Source organism: Anastrepha ludens, chromosome 5, assembly GCF_028408465.1.
Source record: "Anastrepha ludens isolate Willacy chromosome 5, idAnaLude1.1, whole genome shotgun sequence".
Classification (NCBI taxonomy): Eukaryota; Metazoa; Arthropoda; class Insecta; order Diptera; family Tephritidae; genus Anastrepha; species Anastrepha ludens.
In genome coordinates, this window is record NC_071501.1 from 13,457,167 (window position 1) to 13,483,054 (window position 25,888).

General features: G+C 41.8%; 1 protein-coding gene across 2 annotated transcripts in view; it reads right to left on the reverse strand.

The window, feature by feature from the left end:
* Positions 1 to 3,756: 3,756 nt before the first annotated feature.
* The window catches only part of LOC128865260 (trifunctional purine biosynthetic protein adenosine-3), a 32,943-nt gene continuing 10,811 nt past the window's right edge, over positions 3,757 to 25,888 (reverse strand). For both annotated transcript variants that reach the window (XM_054105412.1, XM_054105411.1), the window contains 9 exons: positions 10,966 to 11,213; positions 8,038 to 8,687; positions 7,750 to 7,972; positions 7,436 to 7,607; positions 7,119 to 7,377; positions 6,771 to 7,022; positions 5,330 to 6,148; positions 4,091 to 5,199; positions 3,757 to 4,020 (listed from right to left, as the gene is read on the reverse strand). In XM_054105412.1, the coding sequence (XP_053961387.1) occupies positions 3,841 to 4,020; positions 4,091 to 5,199; positions 5,330 to 6,148; positions 6,771 to 7,022; positions 7,119 to 7,377; positions 7,436 to 7,607; positions 7,750 to 7,972; positions 8,038 to 8,687; positions 10,966 to 11,213 (3,912 nt within the window). In that variant the 3' untranslated portion in view covers positions 3,757 to 3,840. The remainder of the gene's footprint in view (positions 4,021 to 4,090; positions 5,200 to 5,329; positions 6,149 to 6,770; positions 7,023 to 7,118; positions 7,378 to 7,435; positions 7,608 to 7,749; positions 7,973 to 8,037; positions 8,688 to 10,965; positions 11,214 to 25,888) is intronic.

Sequence of the window (25,888 nt, forward strand, 5' to 3'; positions counted from 1 at the left end):
CTTAACTTTCATTTCATTTTAGCGAATTTGAAAAGCTGCATAAACTTTATTGTTTTTTAGGTTAGGTTAGGTAGCGCTGTAAAAAGATATCGCTTAGAATGCTAAAGTCCATTACATTGGCAGTGCTATGCATCTGGAGTCGAAGATATCGTTTTATACAATTCATAATGCACGTCTTCGCAAGTTTTAACAAGCCGTTCAGCTTTTTGTCAGCAATATACTTCAAGAATGACAAATATGTTAATCCTAGGCTCATTTGTCGAGCCCTTCAAGGAACAGGGCAGTGGCAAAGTAGGTGTTACGCGGTTCGCTCTGGATTAATTTGGGCCATTTTGACTGCGTGGTATGGTATGAGACAGTGTCCCGTTAATACTCCAACCAATATTTTGCATTTTTTATTAACATTCATCACCATGGCTTGAAGGGGATTCAACAAAGGTACTGCTACAACAACAACAACAACATGATTCAACACCCAACACTTATTTTAAGATCTACACGGACGGATCTAAAATGGATACCGGTATAGGATCAGGATTATATTGCGAAGAGCTTTCTACCAGTGGATCATTAAACTACCGGATCACTGTAGTGTTTTCAAGCGGAAATAAACGCTATTCATGAAGCCTTAAAATGGTTAAAGGTAAACAGAATATCATCAACAGATATCTGCATTCTATCAGACAGCCAAGCTGCCCTACGGGCCCGATTCTAAACTATGCTGCGCCTGTGTGGTCGCCTGGAACCAGTGACACGCAGTGAATTAAGCTCCAGACACTGCCATTCCGACAGCGACGGGTTGCCTCCTGATGGCCCCAATACAACACCTTCATAACGAAACCATCAATATGCTGAACAAACTAACATACATCTACTGAACCCGACAGTGTTTAGACAGACATTAAACGACATTCGCCCCAACCTGTCGAAACCGCATGTTTTCTGGACCTACCTTTTGATGAGCCAGACAAAGACGACCGGTGGTATGCCCTACACTGACGGGCCCTGGATGCATTCCAAACAAAATCAAGGAGTGTCTTATGTTGTCGCCAATCTCTTAATAAGATGACCAAACAATATCGTATAATCTTATGCTGGGTTCCAGGCCACTGTAGAGCTGACCAACTTGCAAGAGAATGTAACTGTATGCCAAACATAAGTCATTTTAAGGAGGTACCTCTCGCAACTTGTTATCATCTTATTAAGGACGCACTAATCAGTTCTGCAAATCAAAGATGGATTAGCGTTAATACCTGTGAAATCGCTAGGCAAACATGGCCAAGGCTAAATCTACGTCTGTCCAAAAGTATTATAAAATTGAGTAGACTTCAAATTAGGACCTTACTAGGCGCCCCCATGGGCAGGACATTGTCTCATAGGAAATCATGCAAGATTATGCGTTTACACGTATGATTTCTGTCGTAGCAGCAGAAATGAGGAGGAGTTGGAAACAATTCAACACCGATATTTATGAGCCTACTTCTTACCGAATATAGATTATTATTATTAGAATGCCATTACGCACTGCGACCAGAGCTGATCTATTGTGAAAGGCCTATTTTTGTAACTCTAGAGTTTTCGGCTTTTTAAAAATTTTAGCACAATTTTAGGTTTGTTGTTCCAAAGATTGCAAGAAGATACTACTATACCACCAAGGTGATGAAGTCTCTGTCTGCCTAACGCAAAACATTCACAAAGCACATGTTCTGAGCTTTCTATGTCGGATAGACCAATATTATTTAGATGGTACCTCAGGCTACAGTGACCTGTAAGATATCCTGTTAAAAGACGCAGATCTACTCTGCTTAGTGAGAGTAGCTTGTCAGATATTCCTTTGTTGGGACTTAGCAATAGTTTGGCTTGACGCTGACCGGCACAGTTCAGCCAGTGTGCAGCGAATTTCCTTTCTTCCCATTTCCTAAGGAATTCATTAATGTGGCTTTTTGTGAGTCCACAGAAAGGCTCAGGACCAGTAAGTTGCATATTTGCTCCTTGTTTTGCAAGGTCATCAGCCATTTCATTTCCCTCATGCCCTTCAGGTCCCGGAATCCAGCCTAGAGGTGATAGTTGATGATAGAAGGGCTTTTAGAGCCGCTTGGCTATCTGAAAGTATGTAGATGTGAGTACCTCTCATTTTCCTGCTAAAGCATTCTCTCACACATATTTCAATGGCCTGGAATATTGTTAGGTAGAGTCCCATCGGAATCGATTTTTTGAATTTAGGCCCCTGTTCTACCATTTTCCAATTTGGACCCATCAGTAAACCATAGCTGAGAGCCAGGTTTGAAAGTGATAGAATTAGTTCTCCAGTCTGTGCGTTCATTAATTATAACTTGGAAGTTCCTGAAGAGTATTGGTTTGGGTGATAGTATATCATCCCTATGGAGAATGGGACTATGTAGGAAGTCTTCTAAGATCTTTAAATTTCCTTTCATATCCCCACTTTAAGGTTCAGATATACCTTTTAATCTTGAGGTACTCGAGCGAGCTTCCCTTTCAATCAAGATTGAAAACGTGGTATGTTCAGGAGCACACCCAATGCATCCGTGGGACATGTTTTCATAGCCCCTGTAATACCAACACATATCAGGCGATGCAGTTTGTTTAATTCGATAACTGCTTTTCTTTGCTTGACCTTGGGCCACCATGCTAAGGATGCATAAATGACTATGGGTTTCACAACTGTGGTGAATGTCCACAAGGTCATTCTAGGGTTTAGTCCCCATGTCTTACCAAAAAGTCTTGTGCAGGCAAAAAATGCCCTTGTGGCTTTTGAAGTAACTCTCTCAATATGGGAATTCCACGTAAGCGTTTTGTCAAGACTGACGCCAAGATAGTTCGCTTCTGTCGAGAGTTGAAGTGCTGTTCCATTAGGGATTGGACATTTGAGATTTATGCTCCTTCTCCTAGTAAACGGAGCAAGTGCTGTTCTGGAAGAGTTTAGTGAAAAGCCCTTTTTTCGTGCACCATTTGTTTATTATTGTAAGGGCCTGCTGCATGCGATCCGAAATGGTTTCCTCATGCCAGCCTAATACATAGACTACTAGTTCATCAGCGTAACCCTGAGTGTGAAAACCTAGGTTGTTCAGTTTGTGGAGAAGTTCATCTATGACTAGAGTCCACAAAAGAGGAGAGAGTACGTCTCCTTGGGGGCAGCCTCTTGTGGCTTTGATAGATTTGATTGTTCCTCCTAGTTCGGTGCTAATCGTCCTAGATTTCAACATGAATATTATCCATCTAGTGATGGGTTCAGGTACCTCCTTTAGATATAGGGCATTATAGATTGCCTCATAGGAAGTGTTATCAAAAGTTCCTGATATGTCAATAAATGCACAAAGAGCTATCTGTTTGGACTCAATAGCCTTTTCAATAACTGTTACCGAATATAGATAATCTATACACTTTAGGTATAGCTTTGTCAAAAGCTCAGGCTGGTTCAATATGGAAAGGGAAATGTAGCCCAGCCCCCGCGGCTCACAACGGACCCATTTCATGGTCTAAGTGGCATCGTTGTCTCTATACCTATGCGATGCGGCTGCCAAGCCTAACCTAACCTATCACCATCATCAATTTTGTTTAAGCAAAAAAGTTTGCATTGGTTAACGGGAAAGTTCCAATCGCATGGGAATTTATACAAAATTCTAGTAGCTCGCAAATAAAGATTATGGTACATATAAGAAATTTTAATCACAAAAGCCAAAAGCTAATATTTCATTACAATTTTCTATTCGAAATATATGGAAAACTTTATGCATATCTAGTAACTGAAAAATTTGCAACTGCAAAGTTTTAATATTTATTTCCCGCCCAAATGTAACTGAAAATCTACAAACATAAATATCAGGTAAAAATCACTTTGCCATCCTGACTCAGCTTGACCGCTTCAGTGGCCAAAAGCCGCAACGCTTTAGGGAAAGCAAAGTGCTCGGCAACGAGTATACGTTTTGTCAAAGTCTCTTCGGTATCATTCGGCAGTATAGGCACGCTGGCTTGAACAACAATGGCACCAGTATCAACACCCTAGAAATTTACAAAAAATCATATAAATAATCAAAAATTAAACAGAGTTACTCTAAATCGAAATATGTACCTCATCAACAAAGTGCACTGTGCAGCCGGACTCTTTGTCACCTGCATCGAGCGCCTTTTGCTGCACCTTCAAGCCAGGATGCTTGGGCAGCAGCGATGGATGTATGTTCACCAGCCGTCCCTTCCACTGACGTACAAACTGCTCACTCAAGACGCGCATAAATCCAGCCAAACACACCAAGTCCACGTGGTGCTCCACCAACTTTCTACTCATTTCCGCATCGAAATCTTCACGATTTGCATACTGCTTATGGGACACCACTGCCGTTGATATACCCGCTTTTTTCGCGCGCTCAATACCCAATGCATCCGCCTTATTCGATATGACCAACACAATGTCGGCGTGCATACCTTGCGATGTGTCGCGGCAAGCATCTATTAGTGCTTGCAGATTGCTGCCTGTGCCAGAAATAAGCACTGCAACACGTTTTCGTGGCCTAGCCAGCATCTTTTGAGCGCGCCGCAGACACCGACCGAAATTTTCGACGACAACCTGTGGTACTTCGGGCTGTGCGCGTTCCACTACAACACCGACACGTGTCGCGCGTTCGCGATACTGTAGCTCTGCCAGCACGGAATGTTCAAGCTCCGGCGCCACCACCAAAATTACGCCGAGACCGCAATTGTAGGTGCGCTGCATTTCAGCAGACTCGACATTACCTTGCGCCGAGAGCCAGGCGAAAACAGGTGGTATATTCCACTGTGTGGCATCCAATTGTACAGCCAAATTTTTAGGCAATACACGTGGTATATTCTCGGTTAGACCGCCACCGGTGATGTGTGCCAATGCTTTGACCTGACCCTGTCGTATCAGCGGCAACAAAGCTTTGACATAAATGCGTGTTGGTGTGAGGAACTCTTCGCCAAAGGTATGGTGACTGAATGGTGCTTTGTCTTCAAATGTGACGCCAGCCCGTTTCATAATGGCATGTACGAGACTGAAGCCATTGCTGTGTACGCCGGAAGATGGAAGGCCGATGAGAACGTCGCCAGCACGTATCTCGTCCGTGAGTGGCAGTAGGCGACTATATTCGGCAATACCGAGTGAAAAGCCGGCGAGATCGTAGACATCGGAGGGATAGAGCAAGGGCACCTCGGCAATGTGCGTCTCTGAAGAAAAAAAATATTTATTGTTTGGAGGGGATTAAGATGAAAACTTCGGAGTTTTAACTACTTCTTAACCTAAACATTGCAAATGAAAAAAAATATCTTTGTATAACTGCAAATTTTTCCCACTCACCCACTAAACTGCTGGCCGCCTGCGATGCACCTTCGATCACGCCACCCGTAATGCTAGCTGCCGTTTCTTCCACTAAATCGCCACAGGCATAGTAACTCGAAAACGTTAACGGCTCGGCGCCATTGCACAGTATATCATTTACGCACATCGCCACCAAGTCTATACCGACCGTTCCATTGCGCTGTGTTCGCTGTGCAATCTTAATTTTAGAGCCCACACCATCAGTGCCCACCACTAAAACCGGATCCTTAAAAGTCTGTGGCACGCTCATCAACCGTCTGCCCAGCTTTGTGGTAAAGGTTTCGTTGCGCTGCTGTGTCAAGGCTGCATCACAGAGTTCCAATGCTAAATCACGTTGATGTGGCTCATCCAATGAGCGCGTATGCCTTTCCGAAAGACCACCAAAGCGATCGGCGATCTTTTCCAAACCTTCCATAAAATTGCGCACCTCAATTTGGTGTTTCTGATGGCACGTCTTTAGTTTACGTTTCAAGACACCAAACACTTTCGCCCCTGCTCCTAGCAGTGTTTTCCAAACATTGCTCTTGTTTGATACAATCAACACCATTCCAATGCCGCAGTTTAGGTTATCCAAAAGCGTCTGTGGACTTAGGCGCAATTTGGCCGCTAACCAGCCATAAATGGTGGGTATTTTGAGATCACCAAAATCCAGCGAGATTTCATGGTCAGGCGGTATGATACGTTGTACGTCTGGTAGCAAACCGGTGCTAATATGCGAAATTGCTTTTACCTCGCATTCGCGTAGAAGCGCATTGACTTCTTTAACGTAGATTCGCGACGGTTCGCACAATTGTTGACCTGCCGGATGAATGTAGCAAACGAGTTGGTTAGTGAAGTGAGGGAGATAATTTTTGCTAAGAATTGGTTACTCGGAAAGTTGTGATGATTTTCGAACTTTATTTTGGAAGTTTAAATTAAGCCTAACTGAGCAACATCATTACCCGGTTAACAACAAAGGGGAAGAGGGTTAGAATTGATGAAAGTTAGGCTTAGGAAAATGCTCTGAATCCATGTTTCAATAGATCTTCAAAGTCGCAGTACTAAATCCTCTCATAACAATAATCGATGAGCCGATTTTAACCTCTGGTTAAACCATCCCCATCATAGCATCACAGTTCGGAGTGAACCATTGCTTTCGTTACCATACACCTCCACGTCACTCGATCATCAGCTTTTCGTTTGATAGCAGATATGCCCTTATCTCCAAAGTCGCCTTCAATGTCATCTCTCCATTGTTTTCTCGCCCGGCCTCTTCTTCTGTCGCGTTGTGGATTTGTTTCGAAGATAGCTCTATCGTTGCTCATTCGTAAAATGTGAGCGTACCATCGAATTCTTTGCACTTTGATGTACCTGATTACAGTTGCACCCCTTTGCCATTCAAAATTTTATTATGAAGTAAATTTAAACACAATTTACCTACCTAACGTTTTAGTGAAATCACCGAACTCGCACCTCTCCATCAAATCAATTCCCGCCACTTCTAGTTGTTTCAGCAACGCATGGAAACCTGCACAGTGCAGCCCATTCGCTGGCAACGAAAGCAGTAGATCCCCTTCCTCGTACTGCTTGAATTTCGGCAACTCCTTGCCTGCCTCGAGAATGCCCACACAGTAGCCAGCAATATCGTATTTTCCTACCTCATAAACGGAGGGCATTTCAGCGGTTTCTCCGCCTAGTACAGAAAAAAGTAAAAGATTTGAGAGCTCAAGTACTTTCCTGCTCACAAAAGGAGCTATTTCAATTAGCAGTGCACGCCACCACAACTCACCTAAAAGCGCACAATTTGCGGCACGACAACCTTCGGAAATGCCTGTAACAATTTGCGCTGCCACAGGCACCTGCAGTTTACCACAGGCTATATAGTCCAGGAAAGCAATTGGCTCTGCGCCAGATTCCAATACGTCGTTGACGCACATGGCGAGCAGATCGTAGCCAATGCTTTCGTACATTTCTTGCTCGAGTGCAAGCTTTATCTTCGTGCCCACACCATTGATGGCCTCACAGATAACCGGTTTTGTATAGTTCAACTGAGACAACAAATTAATTTAGCTTTAGACATTCGGGAAGGGAATTTGTGCCGCTCACCTCATTCAAGCGAAATAAGCCACCGAATCCGCCGAGGCCACCTACGACGCCGGGTCGCTGCGTGCCGCGCGATAATGGTTTTATACGCTGCACCAAATCATCGCCCGCATCTATGTCGACACCGCTGTCTTTGTAAGAGAGCGCCTTAAGCTTCGGGGCTTCCGTCGTCAGCCTGCCGAGTAATGAAACGCCATTAATTTTTTTTATTGTTTAGTTTCATACAAATGATTTATTAATATGTGTGTATGTATGCATTCATGCGTGTTTGGAATGTATGATAGTACACCAAAGTACAAAATTATATAATTATTTACATTTTGAATGCCTTCTCTGCAATGTCGGTACGGAACTGCGCTCCTGCTCCGGCAAATGTGATACTCTGACATATTTCAGTAGCATCCGCCGCTGCTTCCCGCAAATCCTTGCGCAACGCTACCGCTATCAACACACGTCCGCCGTTAGTGAGATACTCGCCCGTCTTACCAACAGTAATGCCGCTATGGAAGATTAACTCATCAGCCGTATTGATCGGCATACCTTGAATGGGAGACAATAGAAAATAGACAAACTTTTGTATAATTTATTACTTTAGTTTTAGGTACCCTCGATAATGCAACCCTTTGTCGAGGTCTCTGGATAGCCAGCACTGGCCATGACCACACCCACGGCACTTACATCCTCTCGCCATTGCAGCGTGACTTCCTTCAAACGATTCTCTACGCATGCGCTCATCACAGCATACAAATCAGTCTCGAGTAGTGGTAATATGACCTGTGTTTCCGGATCGCCAAAGCGACAGTTGAACTCCAACACCTTAGGTCCATCTGCAGTGATCATAAGGCCCGCATAGAGCACACCACAATAGTGTATACCCTCTTGTCGCAAAGCGTCCACGGCTTTTTGTAGTATAGCTCGATTGATGCGTTCCAGATCGGCGGGTGGTATCAAGGGGCAAGGGCAGTAGGCACCCATGCCGCCAGTATTGGGACCTACATCACCTTCGCGAAGCCGTTTATGGTCTTGCGCGGGTAGCATTGCTTGGGCATGTCGGGTGTCGACAAAGGCGAGTACCGAAACCTCTTCGCCGACAAGTAATTCCTCTATGACCACTGTATCACCTGCACTGCCATACTTGCGTTGGCCTAATATTTCTTCGACTGCCTGACAGGCTTCAGCAGGGTCGGCTGCAACTACTACGCCTTTACCAGCAGCCAAGCCGGCGGCTTTGACGACGAGTGCCTTGTAGGGCGCACTTAAAAGTAATAAAATAAGTAAGTTTTAGCAGTTAGAGCAGCTCACTAATATTTTTTTTCAAGCTCCAAGCTTCGAGCTCCCGGAACAGAATATTTCAGTTTTTCAAATACTATTGGCAAAATGATGAGCTCCTTGCTCGAAGTGAACAAAGTCCGGTTGAGATTTAAATACGCGAACGAAAGTGGAAACGTAATCCTGTGACTGACATCAGCAGAATGTCCCTAGACTGGAATGCGCAAAGCTCTCGCCGAAGTGGACGGCCGAAAGGAACATGGAGACGAAGCCACGACATCTGAACTCGCTCACTTGACTACTCGAATTCACGACATCTGACGACTCGCTCATTTGGCCGCAGATAAAGTCAAAAGCTTCAAATCGCACCAATGGAATTTATTTGTATCGGCACTTTGCGCCCTCAGCCGGCGCGATAGCAAATAATAATAATTGTCAAAAAGACGTTTCGAAATTTTTGTTTCCCTTTTACCTGTGTGCACTCGACGGTCGTCTAACGGGTGAAGGGTCGTCTTAAAAATATAATATATGAAATACCATAGCAGATATGTAATATTCGGTTCTGCGTCCACTCGTCGGTGTTGTCTGACCTGTCTTGGACTCCAGAAAAAAGGATGTGGTATAAGATCTCTCAAAGGATGACCGATGCACTCAGTTACTTCGCACGCGAAAGCGGTGTATACAACTTGAATTGGTTGAAATCTCGAAAGGTAATAGTTTCCACTGATGGTCCTGGGGATCGAGACGTAATAGTTTCGTCAAAGGAATGCCTCCATAACCCGCGTCTATTGCATTTTGGGAATTGGTCACCCAAATGATACCTCCCAGTACGGAATAGAAGTAATGTTGAGTTCTACTGCGTGTATTCATGTAAGACAGTACTCGAGTTAAGTTTTTTTTTTTTTAAGTTCAAAATTGAACTGATTTATAAGTTAAACTGGAGTTGACCTGCATTTGAAGAGAATATCTACAGGAGTGTACCCTGCACTGGTACACAGATGTCTCGAAGACCCCAGAAGGAATAGGCGCTGGAATTTATGGCCCCAGAACCAAACGGTATGTACCGATAGGCACTTTTCCAAACATTTTTCAAGCGGAGATGTAGGCCTTTTATCTATGTGCAGAGATAAACTTAGACAGGAATGTCCGGAATGAGTGAATCGCCATTTTGAGTGACAGTCAGGCGGCACTCATGGCCCTATTATCCTGTGAGATCAAATCCTTACTAGTACTTGAGTGTATCGAGAAACGAGGGCACAGGAGTCTAACTGGGAATGGACGCATTGGCGAGCGAAGGCTACGGCCTCGCCTTTAATAGGAGCCGTGCCCTCCCTTGCTATGGGACAACACACCAGAAGGAGAAGCTCAGGAGTGAAGAGCTAGGGCTAAGGGAGGTTTGCTGGAACCAAACTATGGGGCTACGCCAAGCGAAAGCCTTACTGGGAGGGTACAACCAAAAGAGGTTTAAGAAACTCATAATCCACCCCAAGGATAATCTGAGAGTGCTCACGGACATCACCACAGGCCACTGCAGACTACGGAGTCATCTGCACATGAACGGGATTTGGTCTACGGACTCTTGTCGTTTCTACGATCAATCTCAGGAGACTCCAATGAACCTTCTTCTGGAACGCAGCACTATATCGCGGAGAAGATTGAGATAGAAGAAAGGCACATACGCTCAATCCAGCCCAGCTCTATCCTTAGTTTAATAAGGGAACTGAGCTAGGATGAGGTACTGTGATGAGTAGAGGGCACAAAAGACCATGAAGCCGAAGTGCAAACCTCATAAAGATTATATAACTTCTACATATAAGTATATTATTTTATTTATTTTTTTGTAGTAGTTAGCAATAAGTTTTTGCAGGATGCTGCTGAAATGACAGCCCTTGACAGAACATAAATCTAGGTCACTCAACTAACATATTTAGACGACATATTATTAACAGTCGTGTCAACCAGCCTAAGTAGTGTACTCGACCTTCCCTGGTCTGAAGGACGTACCGTGTAAGCGTAATGCTAAGCTTTCTGAAGACTCATTTCTCGAAGATCTGCTCTGAAGAAGTCCCCACGCCTTCTTTGCTCAGAGAAACCCCCTCGGGGTAGCCTACCTAACCAGTTCATTGGCCATACCATTTCCCTCAATATAACTTTGACCTGATATCAACACTTGATGAAAATATATTACAAAAAGACCGACAGGTACATATGTCAGCCATTAGAGGAAAAAAACTGAAAAAATACGCTCAGAATTCCATACTCACTTATTTATAAACTCTTTAGCTTTTTCCACATCGGTAAAAGATTCATAGCGTGCAGTCGGTATGCTGTGACGCAGCATAAAATCCTTGGCCCATTTCTTATCCGCCTCGATTTGTGCGCCTTCCTTGTTGGGGCCAAAACAACGTACGCCAGCTTTATTGAGAGCATTGCCGAGCCCATGGGCCAAGGGGTCTTCTGGACCGACAATAACTAAGTCTATTGATTGCTTCTTGCACCAGTTGGCGATAGCCTGAAAAAATAGAGGGAAAATAAGAAATATTATATAAGAGTATAAAATTTAATTGCGATTACAATAAACAGATGTCATTGAAATTAATTATGTATAAAGGCTGACCCAAGTGTAAGTTTGTTGAAGTTTTTTTTTTCTTATGAATGGAATAAAATTAGTAGATGGTATTTCTAGTTCAGAAATGAGAAATTTCCCTTCCTTTTGTTTGTATATTCGCGGGACATGACGTCGCAGCGAATTCGGAAGGCGCAATCCTGTATTTTATCTTTATTGGTATAATAACAAGCAAATTCATGACTTAGCCTCTGTCAATGTCAATACCACCTGCCACCCATGATTAAAAAAGAAAATTACATGTTGCTCACCCTGCACACTTCAATTAAATTATGAAGCCTAAGCGTGATTAGATGAATTTCCGACTTAAGTTCCCATCGCGAATTCCCAAGAATAATTGTGACGGTAAAGGTCAAACAACCAATTCATTCAAACGAAATACCACTTCATACAGTGCCCACTCAATAAGCGCAACTTATTATTTAGAAACCTCGATATTCGTGGGAGGTAAAATTTATATTGTAATATTTTTTATAATTATTGTTCAGTCAAAGTTAAGTATCTGGGTTCAGTTTTCAATTGAAGTTCTTATACGATAAAGCCACAAGGTTCATATGGGCTTGTAGAATACTATTTGATAGGACTTGTGTTCTGAGTTCAGAACTTGTTCACATCCCATCGGATCATAAAATTAATCTGATTTATAAATCATCATCATCATTTGGCGCTACAGCTCTGTATGAGCTTTCGTCTGCTGCACAAAATGTCTCGATTCTTGGCTGATGCTTTCCAGTGGTTGATCTGAAGTTCCCGTCTTCCAGTTCGTCAACCCATCTTCATCTTGGTCTGCCTCTTGCTTTCGTTGCAAATGTTTTAGCGACAATTATTATTTTTCGTTGAGCTCTCGTGGAGTCCGTTCTCATGGTACGACATCTTAATCTTTGAGCTTTGATGAACCGTACAACATTTGCTTCTCTTATAAGTTGGTATAGTCGCCGTTTTCTTTAACTCCACCAAAGATTTGGGTCAAATTTTTTTCCCTCAAATACTCGGAGTTTTTTTTTGTCTTTTTCACTTATTGTCCACGACTTCGAGCCGTAGCAAAGAACTGATCGAACTACAGATTTATACAGATACAGATACAGATCCTGATTTATGAATACTTAGTGTGGTAACGGACAACCTTGACTAATCGCTCTCGATCACAGGATCAATAAAAACTTATCCACCCTGTTACTTGTTGAGATGGAATTCCTTTTATAACTTACTCCATCTCACTCCGTATTCAAGAAACGGCAGTAAAGAAGAAAATAACAGGGAACGGTGAGAGTCCATGCGTTGCCAGGCTCGCGAACTTCTGGTTCACTGAATAAGGAATTCAAGAAATCGGCTCTAACTGGAAACTTCTAGTTAGATTCATAAAAATGGAAGGTAGGAGATACTTTTGCCTTATATAGGTCGACAGATAAATATAAAATGGACTATGTAAGAGGTGCAGATATGGACTAGGAAGAAAGTGGGAGGTACTTTGACCTTGCATTGGTACACAGATAAATAAAAATTGGACGTGGTATGAGGTGCAGATATGGACTAGATACTTAACTGAACATATGACGTACGGTGTTTCGGGCCGAGGTCCTAGCAATCCCAACCTGTTTCAGTATAGGCGCTTTCATTGCCACCTTTCCCCATACCCAGACAGATTTGCACATCTGCATAGTGAAGACACAATTCAGCTTGTGGCACGAAAACTCATTGCAAGATAGTAAGGGTAGTTCCGCTGTTCTCCCGGAACTGGAACCATTTCGTATTCTTAGCTGGTCTATCAGTGCCTATCACTAAAGGGTTATTTAATTTTATTTATTTTTTGTCGGGACAGACTAGCAAGTACAGCACTCAGACACAATTAAGTCCATTGTACTGCGCTTCAATTCCCTTTTTAATTTTCTTTAAATCTACTCGACCTCCGAAGAAATCTAAGTAAATCTTGTCGTGCCAAGGATCCAAGGTGGTCGCTTTCTAACACATCAGTGCCAAAGACCTCAAGCCTGACTCGAGCGAAGGCTAGGCAGACGCACAGAAAGTGATCCGCCGTCTCATCCTCCTCACCACATGCTAGGCAGAGTGCACTGTCTGAGATGCGAACCTTTTCCATATGCTTTGCTCATAGAAAGTGGCCCCGCATCAGTTCAACCAGCCTCCTACAGTCCCCTAGGGTGGCCATTGCTGGCAGTCTTTGTAGGGGGAATAACGCAAAGGCCTTCGTGGACTTTGTGCCGTAACTGCAAGACTGTCGGAAGTGCGACTATTTCCTCCCCGTGGTGGCCACTGGAAACAAGATACCCCAGCACGGTGATGTCTCTGTTGGGGTCCTGGCTAATATAGTCGGGCGGGAAGAGTAAACTTCCTTGGGTAAGTATAAATCCCCAATCCAAGGTGGAACAGCATACGCCGAGGGATGCTTGGCTAGAGGGGGATCTAGTCGCTAGTATGCGGACTTGGGGCGCCCTGGCGAGGCCCCATTTCAAAAATGCCTTCCTGCGCTACCGGGGCATTGGCGCAGGTGACCGATATACCCCTTTACTCGTGGGAACAAAATGAATACCAGCAATCAAAACCAAAAAAATGGCGGAAGCGGCCAAGAAGGCTTCAACCAAGAGGCGAACAAAAAACCTCAAAAACCAGAGGCGGTCACACCTCAACAGGAAGAGGCCACCAAGCCTCAAACTAGTAAGGAGGAACGGTCCGCAGTTGAAGGCGTGAGAACTGCCGAGACGACTCCAAACACCGATGGCGAAGGGCCGAAAATGGAACAGTCAAAAAGGCTCAGTTTAGGGGGCAAGAGAAGACTTGTACACTTCCTAAAAAAAGGGCTAACCAGAGAAGAAGCTTATGCTAAGGCTCTGGAGCCCATGTGCAAAAACACAGGAAAACCAACGACGGGGCCGAAACGACTAAGGTCGGTTGAGGACACACCACTCGAAGCAACAGCAAAAAAGCGGCCTAAAGATGATGGTCCGTCCACATCGAAATACGCAGCTCTAAAGAGTAAAAAGTGGCAGCCCACTGCCACATACAAAGACATAACAACAGGAGTCAGGTTGGCAGTACTTGCTAGGGACTACCCCAACACGGTACTGACAACCGAACAAATGGACTCCATCCAACAACTCCTGTTAGACAAAATACTGGCGGGGAAAAACATGGCCACAAAACCAGCGTTCTTGGGCACTACTTACAAGGCAGGATACCTTGTCCTGCATTGTAAGGAGAGCACTTCGGCGGAATGGGTCAAGGCGGCCATTTCTAATGCGTCGCCGTGGGAGGGTGCAACACTGTGGGCCACAGAGGAATCCAAAATTCCTCACTCTCGGATCGCAGTGGGGTACTTTCCCAACTCAGTCAAAGTCGAGACAGCCAAGATACTGGACTTTGTGCAGGGGCAGAATAAAGGCCTCAATGTTGATTCCTGGCGCCTGCTAAAAAGAGCCGAAAGAGGCTCCAACGTAACGCTAGTCGTAGCGGTAGACCAAAAATCAGCCGCCAGCCTGAAGGAGTACAATGGTAGGGTAAACTACCGTTTCATACAAGTGACCCTCAGGCTGAAATCTGAAAATATAACGACCGAAGAGTTAGTTGACCAAATGGAGTCAGTGGAGTTACAAGAAGAGGACGAAAGTCCTCCCAAAGACTCCGAAAACCAACCGGCGAAATGAGGTGCCTCCAGGCAAATCTTCACCATGCTAAGGCTGCCACCACTGAGCTTAGCAGAAGACTTGCCGGAGGAATCAACATAGGGCTGATCCAAGAGCCCTGGATCTACAGAGGCCGTCCTCAAGGCCTCAATGTCCAAAACACACAGGTAATTTATGACAAAAGCGCTGTCAAACCTAGGGCTGCGATAATCATAGATACCAATATTAAATTCTTGCCATTCACAGAATTCATGGATGGCGACACATCAACAATACTGGTCGAAGCGGAGTCTGGCGGAAGCAAGAGAGAGGTCGTAATCGCCTCAGCTTATTTCCCCGGAGACGCCGACATAGTACCACCAGAAAAAATAAGAGGCCTAGTGGAGTATTGCCAAACCCACAATCTAACCCTCGTAATTGGATGCGACGCCAACTCCCACAATGTGGCATGGGGAAGCACAAATACAAACAACAGAGGTGAGTCACTCCTTGAAATTGTTTTACTTAGTAATATAACAATAGTAAACAGGGGTAATAAACCCACTTTTGTAAACGCAATACGACAAGAGGTACTCGACTTAACTCTAATTACTAACAAATCTTTGAATATGATCAGTAACTGGAGAGTCTCGGATGAGGACTCAATGTCTGACCACAAACACATACTCTTTGACCTAAATGGGGTAGTAAAGTTCTCCACATTTTACAGAAGCCCAAAAACAGCAAACTGGAAAAGATACAATGAATGTCTTTCAGCTAAGCTTAATAACAGCGTAAGCAAAATAACATCAACAGAGGAACTAGAAGAGGCAGTAACAGAAATGACTGACTCAATCATGGCCTCATATCAAGACTGTTGTCCACTAAAAATTAAATCCTCCACGAAGAGGGTCCCCTGGTGGAACAACGAACTTGACAAACTTCGGAAAGCAACGAGAAAACTATTCAACACTGCAAAGAAAACAAACAAATGGGACGAATATAGGAAATCCCTAACTAACTATAACAAAGAACTAAGGAAATCCAAACGAAACTCTTGGAAAAACTTCTGCGAGGATCTAAAAGATACTCCAGCAACAGCTAGAATCCAAAAATCACTTTCCAAAGGTGACTCAAGTCCCAAACGGAACTATTACCAACACATTCGTAGAAACACTAGAGCTTCTTCTAAAGACTCACTTCCCAGATTGTAAAAGTCATGACCCATCTATCGACAATAGTCTAGACATGGTAACTCACCATCAACGGAGATCTACGGACTCATTTGTCAATAAAATCATAAATTTCGAAAGGGTAGAGTGGGCAATTAACTCCTTTAAACCCTTTAAATCACCAGGGCCGGATGGAATATTCCCAGCACTTCTATCCAAAGGCACGGTGGAACTGATCCGAGTCATGGTGAAAATCTTCAGAGCTAGCCTAATATTGGAATACATTCCAAAGATATGGAGGAAAGTGAAGGTAATATTTATCTCTAAGGGAGGTAACAAACCCCCTGACTCTCCAAAATCTTACAGACCAATCAGTCTATCATCGTTCATGCTAAAGACAATGGAACAACTACTCGAATACCATCTAAGAGAAGAAGTAATCTTCAAAAAACCCCTTCATAAGCTGCAATTTGCTTACCAAAAAGGGAAATCCACAGTCACAGCACTGCACACACTCGTTGTCAATATAGAAAAGGCCCTAAATCAAAAAGAAATAGCCCTATGTTCCTTTATGGACATAGAGGGAGCCTTCGACAACGCAAATTACAAATCCATGGAAACAGCACTCGAAAAAAGAGGTGCAAACCCAATATTAACTCACTGGATAAGCCAAATGCTTAATCAGAGGATTATTAAAGCCTCGTTAGGCCAAGCTGAACTTAATGTCACAACAGTAAAGGGATGTCCGCAAGGAGGAGTTCTTTCTCCACTGCTATGGTCCCTACTAGTTGATGACTTGGTGCAGCACCTAAACAATAAGGGATTTATAACCATTGGTTATGCAGATGACATATCTGTTATAATAAAAGGCAACCATGAAAGGACACTAACAGACTTAATGCAAAATGCCTTGAACGCAACATGGGAATGGTGTAAAAAGGAGGGGCTATCGATCAACCCTAACAAAACCACAATAATCCCCTTCACAAGAAAAAGAAAGTTAGAGTTTCCTGCATTGAAACTAAATGAAACAGTGATAGAACTAAAGGAAGAGGTCAAATATCTAGGTTTAACCTTAGATAAAAAACTCACTTGGGAATCACACATAAATAATATAACAAAAAAAGCCACGAAATCCTTGTGGACAACCAAACAACTACTAGGGAGATCCTGGGGCCTCAGCCCTAGTATGGCCCTCTGGATATACACCCAAATGGTTAGACCAATCATACTAGTATGGTGGAGCAAATCTATCCAACAAACAGCGATAACCAAACTGGGAAAAGTACAAAGGCTTGCTTGTCTATGCATCACAGAGGCTATGAGAACTACCCCAACAGCTGGCATGGAAGCACTCCTTAATCTCCCACCACTTCATATAGCAATCCAAGAGGAAGCAGCTACGCAAGCACTCATGCTACACATGAAAGTAAATTTCAAATTGGGCAACCTCACCGGTCACCTAAATATCCTAAATAAAATCAAAAACACCATAAGCATGGCTCAAGTTTCAGATCACATCGACCCAATCCTCTGTTTCACAAAAGGATACACAGTTACCTTTCTTGAGAGGATCGAGTGGAAAACAAACCCGAAATGGATGAATGATGATTCACAAAAATGGTACACTGATGGATCAAAAACACCTTATGGTGTAGGAGCAGGTGTAGTGGGGCCCAGAATCCTCAAATCATACACTCTCACCAGGGACACCACTATCTTCCAAGCGGAACTATACGCAATAATGGAAGCAGTAAACATCATGCAACGCAGAAACCACAAGAGAGTAAGGATTAAAATACTCTCGGACAGCCAATCAGTCCTAAAAGCTTTAGATAGCTATACATATATTACAACTCAAAAACCCTCTTAGAATGCCACAAGGCACTCAATAATCTGGCATCCAAAAACAATGTATCATTAATTTGGGTACCGGGACATGAGGGATATGACGGCAACGAAAAGGCAGACTTTCAAGCCAAAAAAGGGGCAGATGAAAACTTCATCGGACCTAGTCCTATGTTCGGATTCAACAAAAACAACCTAAAACAAAAAATAAAATACTGGGCCAAAACTCTATTAAATCAGCATTGGAGCAATGTAGAGGGTCTTAGACACTCCAAAAAGTTCTTAAGTTTCAACGCTAAAAGAGCCAACATGGCCCTCACGTTAAACAAAAAGAGCATTCGCACTCTCACAGGCGCCCTCACGGGTCACTTCACCTGCAACAAACACTTACATAAATTAGGCATAACTAACACCAGCACCTGCAGATTCTGCTGCGAAGATGAGGAGTCTATGGAACATCTCATTATCGAATGTCCGGGGTTGACGCACAGAAGGAAAAGGTTTTTAAACAAGTTCATGCTTACAGATGAAGACCTTCAATCACTCCCTCAGAGGGAGCTGGTACCATTCATAAGCATACTTAACAGTCAATAGACAGCATAGGGTGCACAATAGATCAATATGGTCGCAGTGCTAAAGGGCTACTCCTTAACCCTTTACAACCATTAACCATTAACCATTACAGTCCCCTCTGCTTAGTGACAGGAGGAACTGCGACAGTCGGTCGGACATGCAGGTAACATAAGTTTTGTCCATCTGCAGCCTCTCTCAACCTGCCAAGCTCGCTTGTGAGTTCGACTAACCCGTTTGCTAACCGTGGCTTTGATGGCTGCAGAAGGGAGTTGCAGAACGGGCTCCGGGCCAAGGAAGTTGGCCGAAGGGTTATACTCAGAGCGAAGTTATTACTGGGGTATATTGCGGCTCTTGTGTTAAGAAAAAATTCTGGCATACGGTTGCGTGTGACCATCTTAAGATTGCTCATGGGTTGCCTCACCGATCATAATCGACTGTAGTCCAATCTGTAGTTGAAGGATCTATCTACTGAGCCAAAATGCCGACTATGTATTGGCAAAAATGTTAAAAAATGTGTGCTTACTGTAGACAAGAATACCAAATATAAATAAAGTTAGATGCAATCACAGTATATAAACATAATTAAGCTCATAGGTAGGTAGGTGAAATGGTTGAAGTGCCAGTCTGACACTCCTCAAGTAGCACTAAAGCGCCATTTGATACCATTATGAGACCTCCAGTCAGAGCTGTTGATGTAAAGATTGATGGGATGGCGCACTGCCCCAGGCTATCGAAGCAAGGAGCACCCAGTGACCTTAATCGTCTAGCCGCCCAAGCCGGACGTTTACAAAGAATGTGCTTAACAGTCTCCTTCTCTAAAAGGTACCCCACAGCTTCTGCAATGGGAGTTAAATGGTAACCATAGCTTTTCCGCATGTGTACCGATCGTCCAGTGACCGGTAAACACAGCTACGAGTTTGGAAATTGAATGGCGAGGAGTCTAAAGGACTTTCTGAGTCCTCCGTATATTGTACTGGAGCCAAAGTGTTTTTGAAGTAACACATAAAGAAATGGAGCTCCATCTTTTCTGAGCTTTCCTGAGAAATAATTAATTAAGTTCTTAATTTTGACATTTATTTGCTTTGATTAAATACTTAAGTTGAAAAAAAATATCTGTCTCAAATTTACGGCTTCATTTTAATTATTTCCAATTTCAAGTAAAAAAATTACCGAACTATCGCAACCTCCGCTGGCCTCTATTAATTATGATTATCTAGACGCTACTGTACATACTCGTAGGAAGGTACACACATAAATAATACAAAAAAATGCTAATTTTCGGCTTGCAGTTCTGATTAATGTTGGCGAGCATTTTTTCTGACAAGTCACAGCAAAATTAAAGCAGCGTAAATTTGTGAATTTATTGTTACAAACAAAAATTGATATCCGTAATAATAAAAACACTAATAGCTGCTTAATGCCTCTTTTAATTATGTTCAGCCGTATAAATTGGAAGCCGCTGAAAATGACGCGAGACTAAGGAATTCTCAAATGCTAACATAGTTTAATACGCAAACTACCAATTTTGGAAACAAATGATATTCCATGTCGAGCAACTTCGTTGACTGGTTTATTGCAGGTATGTCGGTATTATTAACCCACGCTTTTATAAATAAATTATATTTTTATTATTAGCTTAACTTTCAAGTTCACGCAACTAAACCGAACATTTTTTTCTTTATAAAAATAAATCAAATAAAAATTAACAGCTACTAACTTGGATAAGGATCTGCTAATAAGGAAGACACTTTCTTGGTTCTTTTCTCTTTTTCCAGATTTAATTTAGCTATTTTTTCGATTATGTAGCAAAAAGCAGTTTTAAAACCCTGTTTGTCTAAGTTTTCTGCCAATAACTATGAAATTTATGATGTGAGCATTAAAGAGTAAATAAATTTAACACTTTTGTATGTAAAAAAGTTTGTTTTAAAATAAATTGCCCAAGATTGCTTTGATAATCCATTTTGCACCTGAAGAAGAATATCAACTAAAAGAACAAAAAATAGTATTTGCATATTATTTCATGCTATGGGTCTTATATGAGTATATATCTACATATATATAAGTAATAAGCCTTCTGGAGCATTTTTTACTTTAGGGATTTCGGGATTTTAAAATAACTACACCTGGATCGCGAAATATTTTGGAGCGTTTCGGGATAATATTTGTAAGTTGCAGGATTTCAGGATTTCAAAACAATTAGCCCGGGATCCCGAAATATTTTCGAAAACTTTGGAATATTTCCACCATTCCGGATGTTGCGATTTAAAAAAAAATTTTCCAAGACCCCGAAAACTTTTGGAACACTTTCGGATATTTGTACTATTCAGGTTTTCGCGCGATACGAGATCCGGAAATATTTTGGAGCAACTCAGGGTAATATTGTAAAGTTCCAGGTTTTCGGGATTTCAAAGCAAATATCCCGGTATCCCGAAAACTTTTGGAACACTTTGGAATATTTGTGCCATTCAGAATTTTGTGATTTAAAAAAAAAACAATTCCGATACCCCGAAATAATTTGGCGCATCTGAGGATAATATTTGTACCTTTCAGTATTTCGAGATTTTAAAACAACTATTCCGAGATCCTGAAATGCGCTCTATTGCAAGCTTGCTATTAGTTTTAAATGAAAACTAAGCAAATAAAATTTAGTTTTATTTAAATTGGAAATTCACTTAACAATAAATGAAAATGGCTGCTGCACCTTAACAGCTGTTATAAAAAGTGTGGTGAAGTTATTATATAGTATTGAACTCAGTAGTACTCGTATAAGTATTTCGCAGCTTCAAATGTATTTTTTAAAAAAGTATAATAATATATTCTGTAAATTTTGCAATGTTGAGTTTGGTTAAGCAAAGTGTAGACCTCTTCTATTCGCCACTTCTCTGCTCGCTATCTCTCCGCTCGACTAACTTGACGAACAACTCTCTGGTTGGCAACGCGATGTACAGAATGCAAAGGCGGTCATTCTTGAGTTGCACTCGACTAAGTCATAGATATAAGCATTCAAGTGGCCTGTGCCCAAGAGAAATCAAATACAAGATTACGCAGATTGAAGTGGAAGCAAGAGTATAAATTTTATGTCCCGAAATTCTAGGCGAGGTGTGTGAGACAAGTAAATATTAAAACAGCGAGGCTTAAGTATCTCCGATATCAATGGCTGATAGTGAAAGCCAAATTACAATATACACAAAATCCTTCAAATGAGTTCGTTTAAATGATGACAGCCGTCTGCAGAGAGTCATAGAAACAAATTACAAGATAGCTGAGTAAATAGATTCTTATTATTAAGAGGTGCATGAGACTTTCTTTGACATATTTGGTGTGACTTTTACAGAGGGTAGTGATGAGTTAAAAAATATTTCTCAAACGCTGCGCAACCGTCACGTATTGTATAAAATCACTTCATGATTTGAATTTCAATAGCTTCCAATAAATCGCGAACTAACTAACTAAGATACTTACAGGGCACGCTGCTCCCTATTCCAATGCTAGAGAAGGCATTTGAAGCCAGCCAGAGTATTTTTTTACTGAAGTTCTTCTGGACATATTTCGCCGGAGACGTTAGTACCTAATTCAGCTAACTCATAATTCAACAGTTTTGGAAAAAAGAACCTTATACTTCAAATAATACTTCATTGTGTTTTTTTAAGTTTTGTAAGCACCTTTGCTAGCTGCGTGAGAGTGATCTCGAACAAACAAGACAAATCGACGCCATATACCGACGCTTGAGTCAAACAATCACTCCACCATCAAACAGAAGGCAAGACAATAGTTTGTGAGTATCGAACTGTTGCACATTCTTCGATGTTTCATTTCCCCCACAACGCAGTGGGAGAAATCGATACTATCGATGGCATAAAGTTTCCATACACCTACAGGAGTGGAACCTGAGCACAGGAGCCTGTTGTGTCAACGGGCATAAACGCGACTCCACATTGAAAAAATACTAACGCGGTTTAAGGGTGGAAATCAGCCGAGGAGGAGGAATGCTTTAGTATTAGTGGGAGCATACCACACATACCATTGGTGTGTTGGCACCTTTAATAATATTTATGACATTTTGATTTCAACCTCCTCAGGAAAAGTATATACAGTGGCTCACAGAAGTATTTTGCATAATAGCGCGTATGTACAAATTTAAGATTTTGTATGTACTAAGTATCCGAAAATAAAAATGTTAATACTTACACGCATTATTGAGCACTGTCCTAAGACAATTGGGCTACACATCATGAACAAAAATTTTACCGTTAGGTGCATATAACAAAAAACGTGCGTAGCAATGAAAATGTGTGCTCACAAAAGTATTTTGCTTATTGTTTATAGATACCGTTACTGGACGCAGTTCAGTTACTTTTTCTGTTTTCGCTGAAGTTGTGGCTACAAGTGCGTATTATAATCAATTTTATTTGTAATTGAGTTCATTTCGTTTGTAATTGTGGTACTGTGCATATCGGAAATGCCAAAGGGTAAAGAACTAACTACAGCTGAAAAAAAAAACTTTTTTACATCTCCATAATGAAGGAAAATCTACGAAATATATTTGCAATATGTTTAGTCGATGCCGCCAAACGATAGAAAATGTAATAAAACGGTGTAAAGAACGCGGTAATTTAGAAAATTTAACCCGTTTTGGTCGACCAAAGTTGCTAACTGAGAGAGAAGAACGCCAAATATTGAAAGAAAATCGCAAAAACCCACATTTATCAGCCCCAAAAATCAATGACAAAATAAAAGCAACCTTTTAGATTGAAGTATCCGATGAGACAGTGTGCAGAGCCCTCAGAAGCAACAATATTCACGGTCGTGCAGCAAGGAAAAAACCACTGATTTCACAAGTCAATAAAGCAAAGCGGCTTTTATTCGCCAACACCTATAAAACCAAAAGTTTTGAGTTTTGGAAAACCGTCATATTTAGTGATGAAAGCAAATACAACATTTTTGGTCCGGACGGACGTCGTATGGTATGGCGGAAGCCAAATGAAGAGCTGCGATTAAAAAATGTTAAATCCACTGTTAAGCACGGTGGAGGTTCCGTCATGGTGTGGGGTTGTATGTCGGCCCAAGGAGTCGGAAAGCTGGTGTTTATAGATGGAACGATGGATAAACATCTTTATTTGTCTATTCTCAAAGACAACTTACATTCCAGTGCAGAAAAAATGGGAATGTCGTCTAACCACTTTTTGTTTCAACACGACAACGACCCCAAGCATACAGCTCATGATGTCAAAATGTGAATACTTTTTAATACAAAACATTTGCCAACACCTCCCCAAAGTCCCGATATCAACCCCATAGAAAATCTGTGGGCCTATCTCGAAGAAAGAGTGCGAGAACACAAAATTTCGTCAAAAAGTGACCTTAAAGATGTTTTACTCCAAGAATGGGAAAAAATACCTCTTGACTTTTGTCGCAAGTTAATAGAATCTATGCCAAGGCGCTTGGAAGCAGTTTCCAAAAATAATGGTTATCATACGAAATATTGAATTAATAGAAATTAGTATATTTGTACACCACCTAGTCAAAAGCAAAATACTTTTGTGAGCAATGAATTCTATTTTATTTTACTTAAATAATGGTTATCATACGAAATATTGAATTAATAGAAATTAGTATATTTGTACACCACCTAGTCAAAAGCAAAATACTTTTGTGAGCAATGAATTCTATTTTATTTTACTTTTTTTACGTTTACATTGGAACATATTTTTCTTTTAAAGTTTTAATACATTGTTTATGTAAATATAAGGTTTATGTTTAAGAACTTACGAAATAATTAACAAATGAATTTAAAAAATATACAGGAATTGAAGCGTGAACTTATTTGTCTTCTCATGCAAAATACTTTTGTGAGTCACTGTAAGTATTATATTTATCGCTTGATGCAATGTATATCTGGGCATTAGGAGGACTAAAGTAATCTTTAAAGCTATGGTGAGGCTGGTATTCGAGAAAAGTTGACCAAGAACGTCGCCAGTAAACTCAAAACCAATAAAATGTAAATACCTTTTTCTAAAAACTATCCTAATGTGCCCTCAATGATTTATATACTGAATTATACTTAAGGGTCAACGCTATGCGGAAAGCAAATACCAGGCCAAGAAGTTGATTGTTTGTTTTTGAGAAAATGAAAAAAGTGTTCAACTGCTTATCTTCTCAAGTTCATCACATTAACGATGGATCGCTTACAATATCTGCTATCGACGCTATCTGGGTTGAAATAAAAATATGTACAAAATTATAACAAGATCAATTATGTGCGTATATAGGTATGTATGTATCGGGTGTTTTTTAGTTGCATGAGAACTACGATACCGATCGCTATGGTTTGATAGCTAAGAATTGCAAACTGTGTTGGTATTTCTTTGCAGTAAAGTTTGGCAAATCATCGTGAACCGTTTAATGCCAGAAATACGGTTCCAAATTGTGGAAATTTATTTTGAAAAAAGTAAGTAGATCTGTGCGCGAAGTTCATAGAACACTGGCGGCATCATCGGTTATTTCTTTCGAAATGATGAAGGAGCTGCTGTTACGGTGAATGACGAGCGCTTGCGAGCCATGCTGAGTGAATTTTTGTTTCCAAAATTTAAACAGCTGATCAACGATGAGACTTCCCACTTGCTCCCAACACAAAGACGCGACTTGCCATAGATTAGGTTAGGTCAAATGGCTGCCCTTGCTTGAGGTCCACTTGGGCAGATATTCAAAATTCGTTCATTGTGATGTCATACAGGGGTAAGGAGAAAGGAGAAGGGAAGGAAGAAGGAGCCTTTGGATTACGACGACGCCGACAGTGGCTGATTTACGTTCGTAATTAGCCGCATCGAGCTACTGATGAACTTCACCAGATGTTTGATATTTAAACCCGCTATATCCGCGGTTGTAGCGAAGAAGTGAGAGCCCAGATGTCTAAATCTTTGCCAGACGAGAGCAGGGCAGCTGAGAAGAAGGTGTTGAGATGATTCCACCTCGTCCTCAAGACAGTTTCTGCAGAACGGACTTGAAGCAATCCCAAGTCTCACCGCATGGACACATAACTGACAATATCCGGTAAGGATACCCACCAAACTCGAGAGCTGCGGCTTTGTTAGCCTTAGAAGTTCCCTCGAGCGCCTCCAATCTACCCGTGGCCAGAAATATCTCGCGACTTTGCACGTTTGTGCACTAGCCCAGCGCTCGCTGAGTTGACGCGAGGCCCATCTTTCCAGAAGCAGGCCACAGGTTCTCAAGAGAGCCCCAATTCTCTCATTTCCCTATTACTGAAGCCTTAATTGAGTTTAATAAAAGCTCTAAATTTATTAATATAGATTTTTCATTTTCAAAAGATCACCTATTGAAATTTTTGAATATTTAT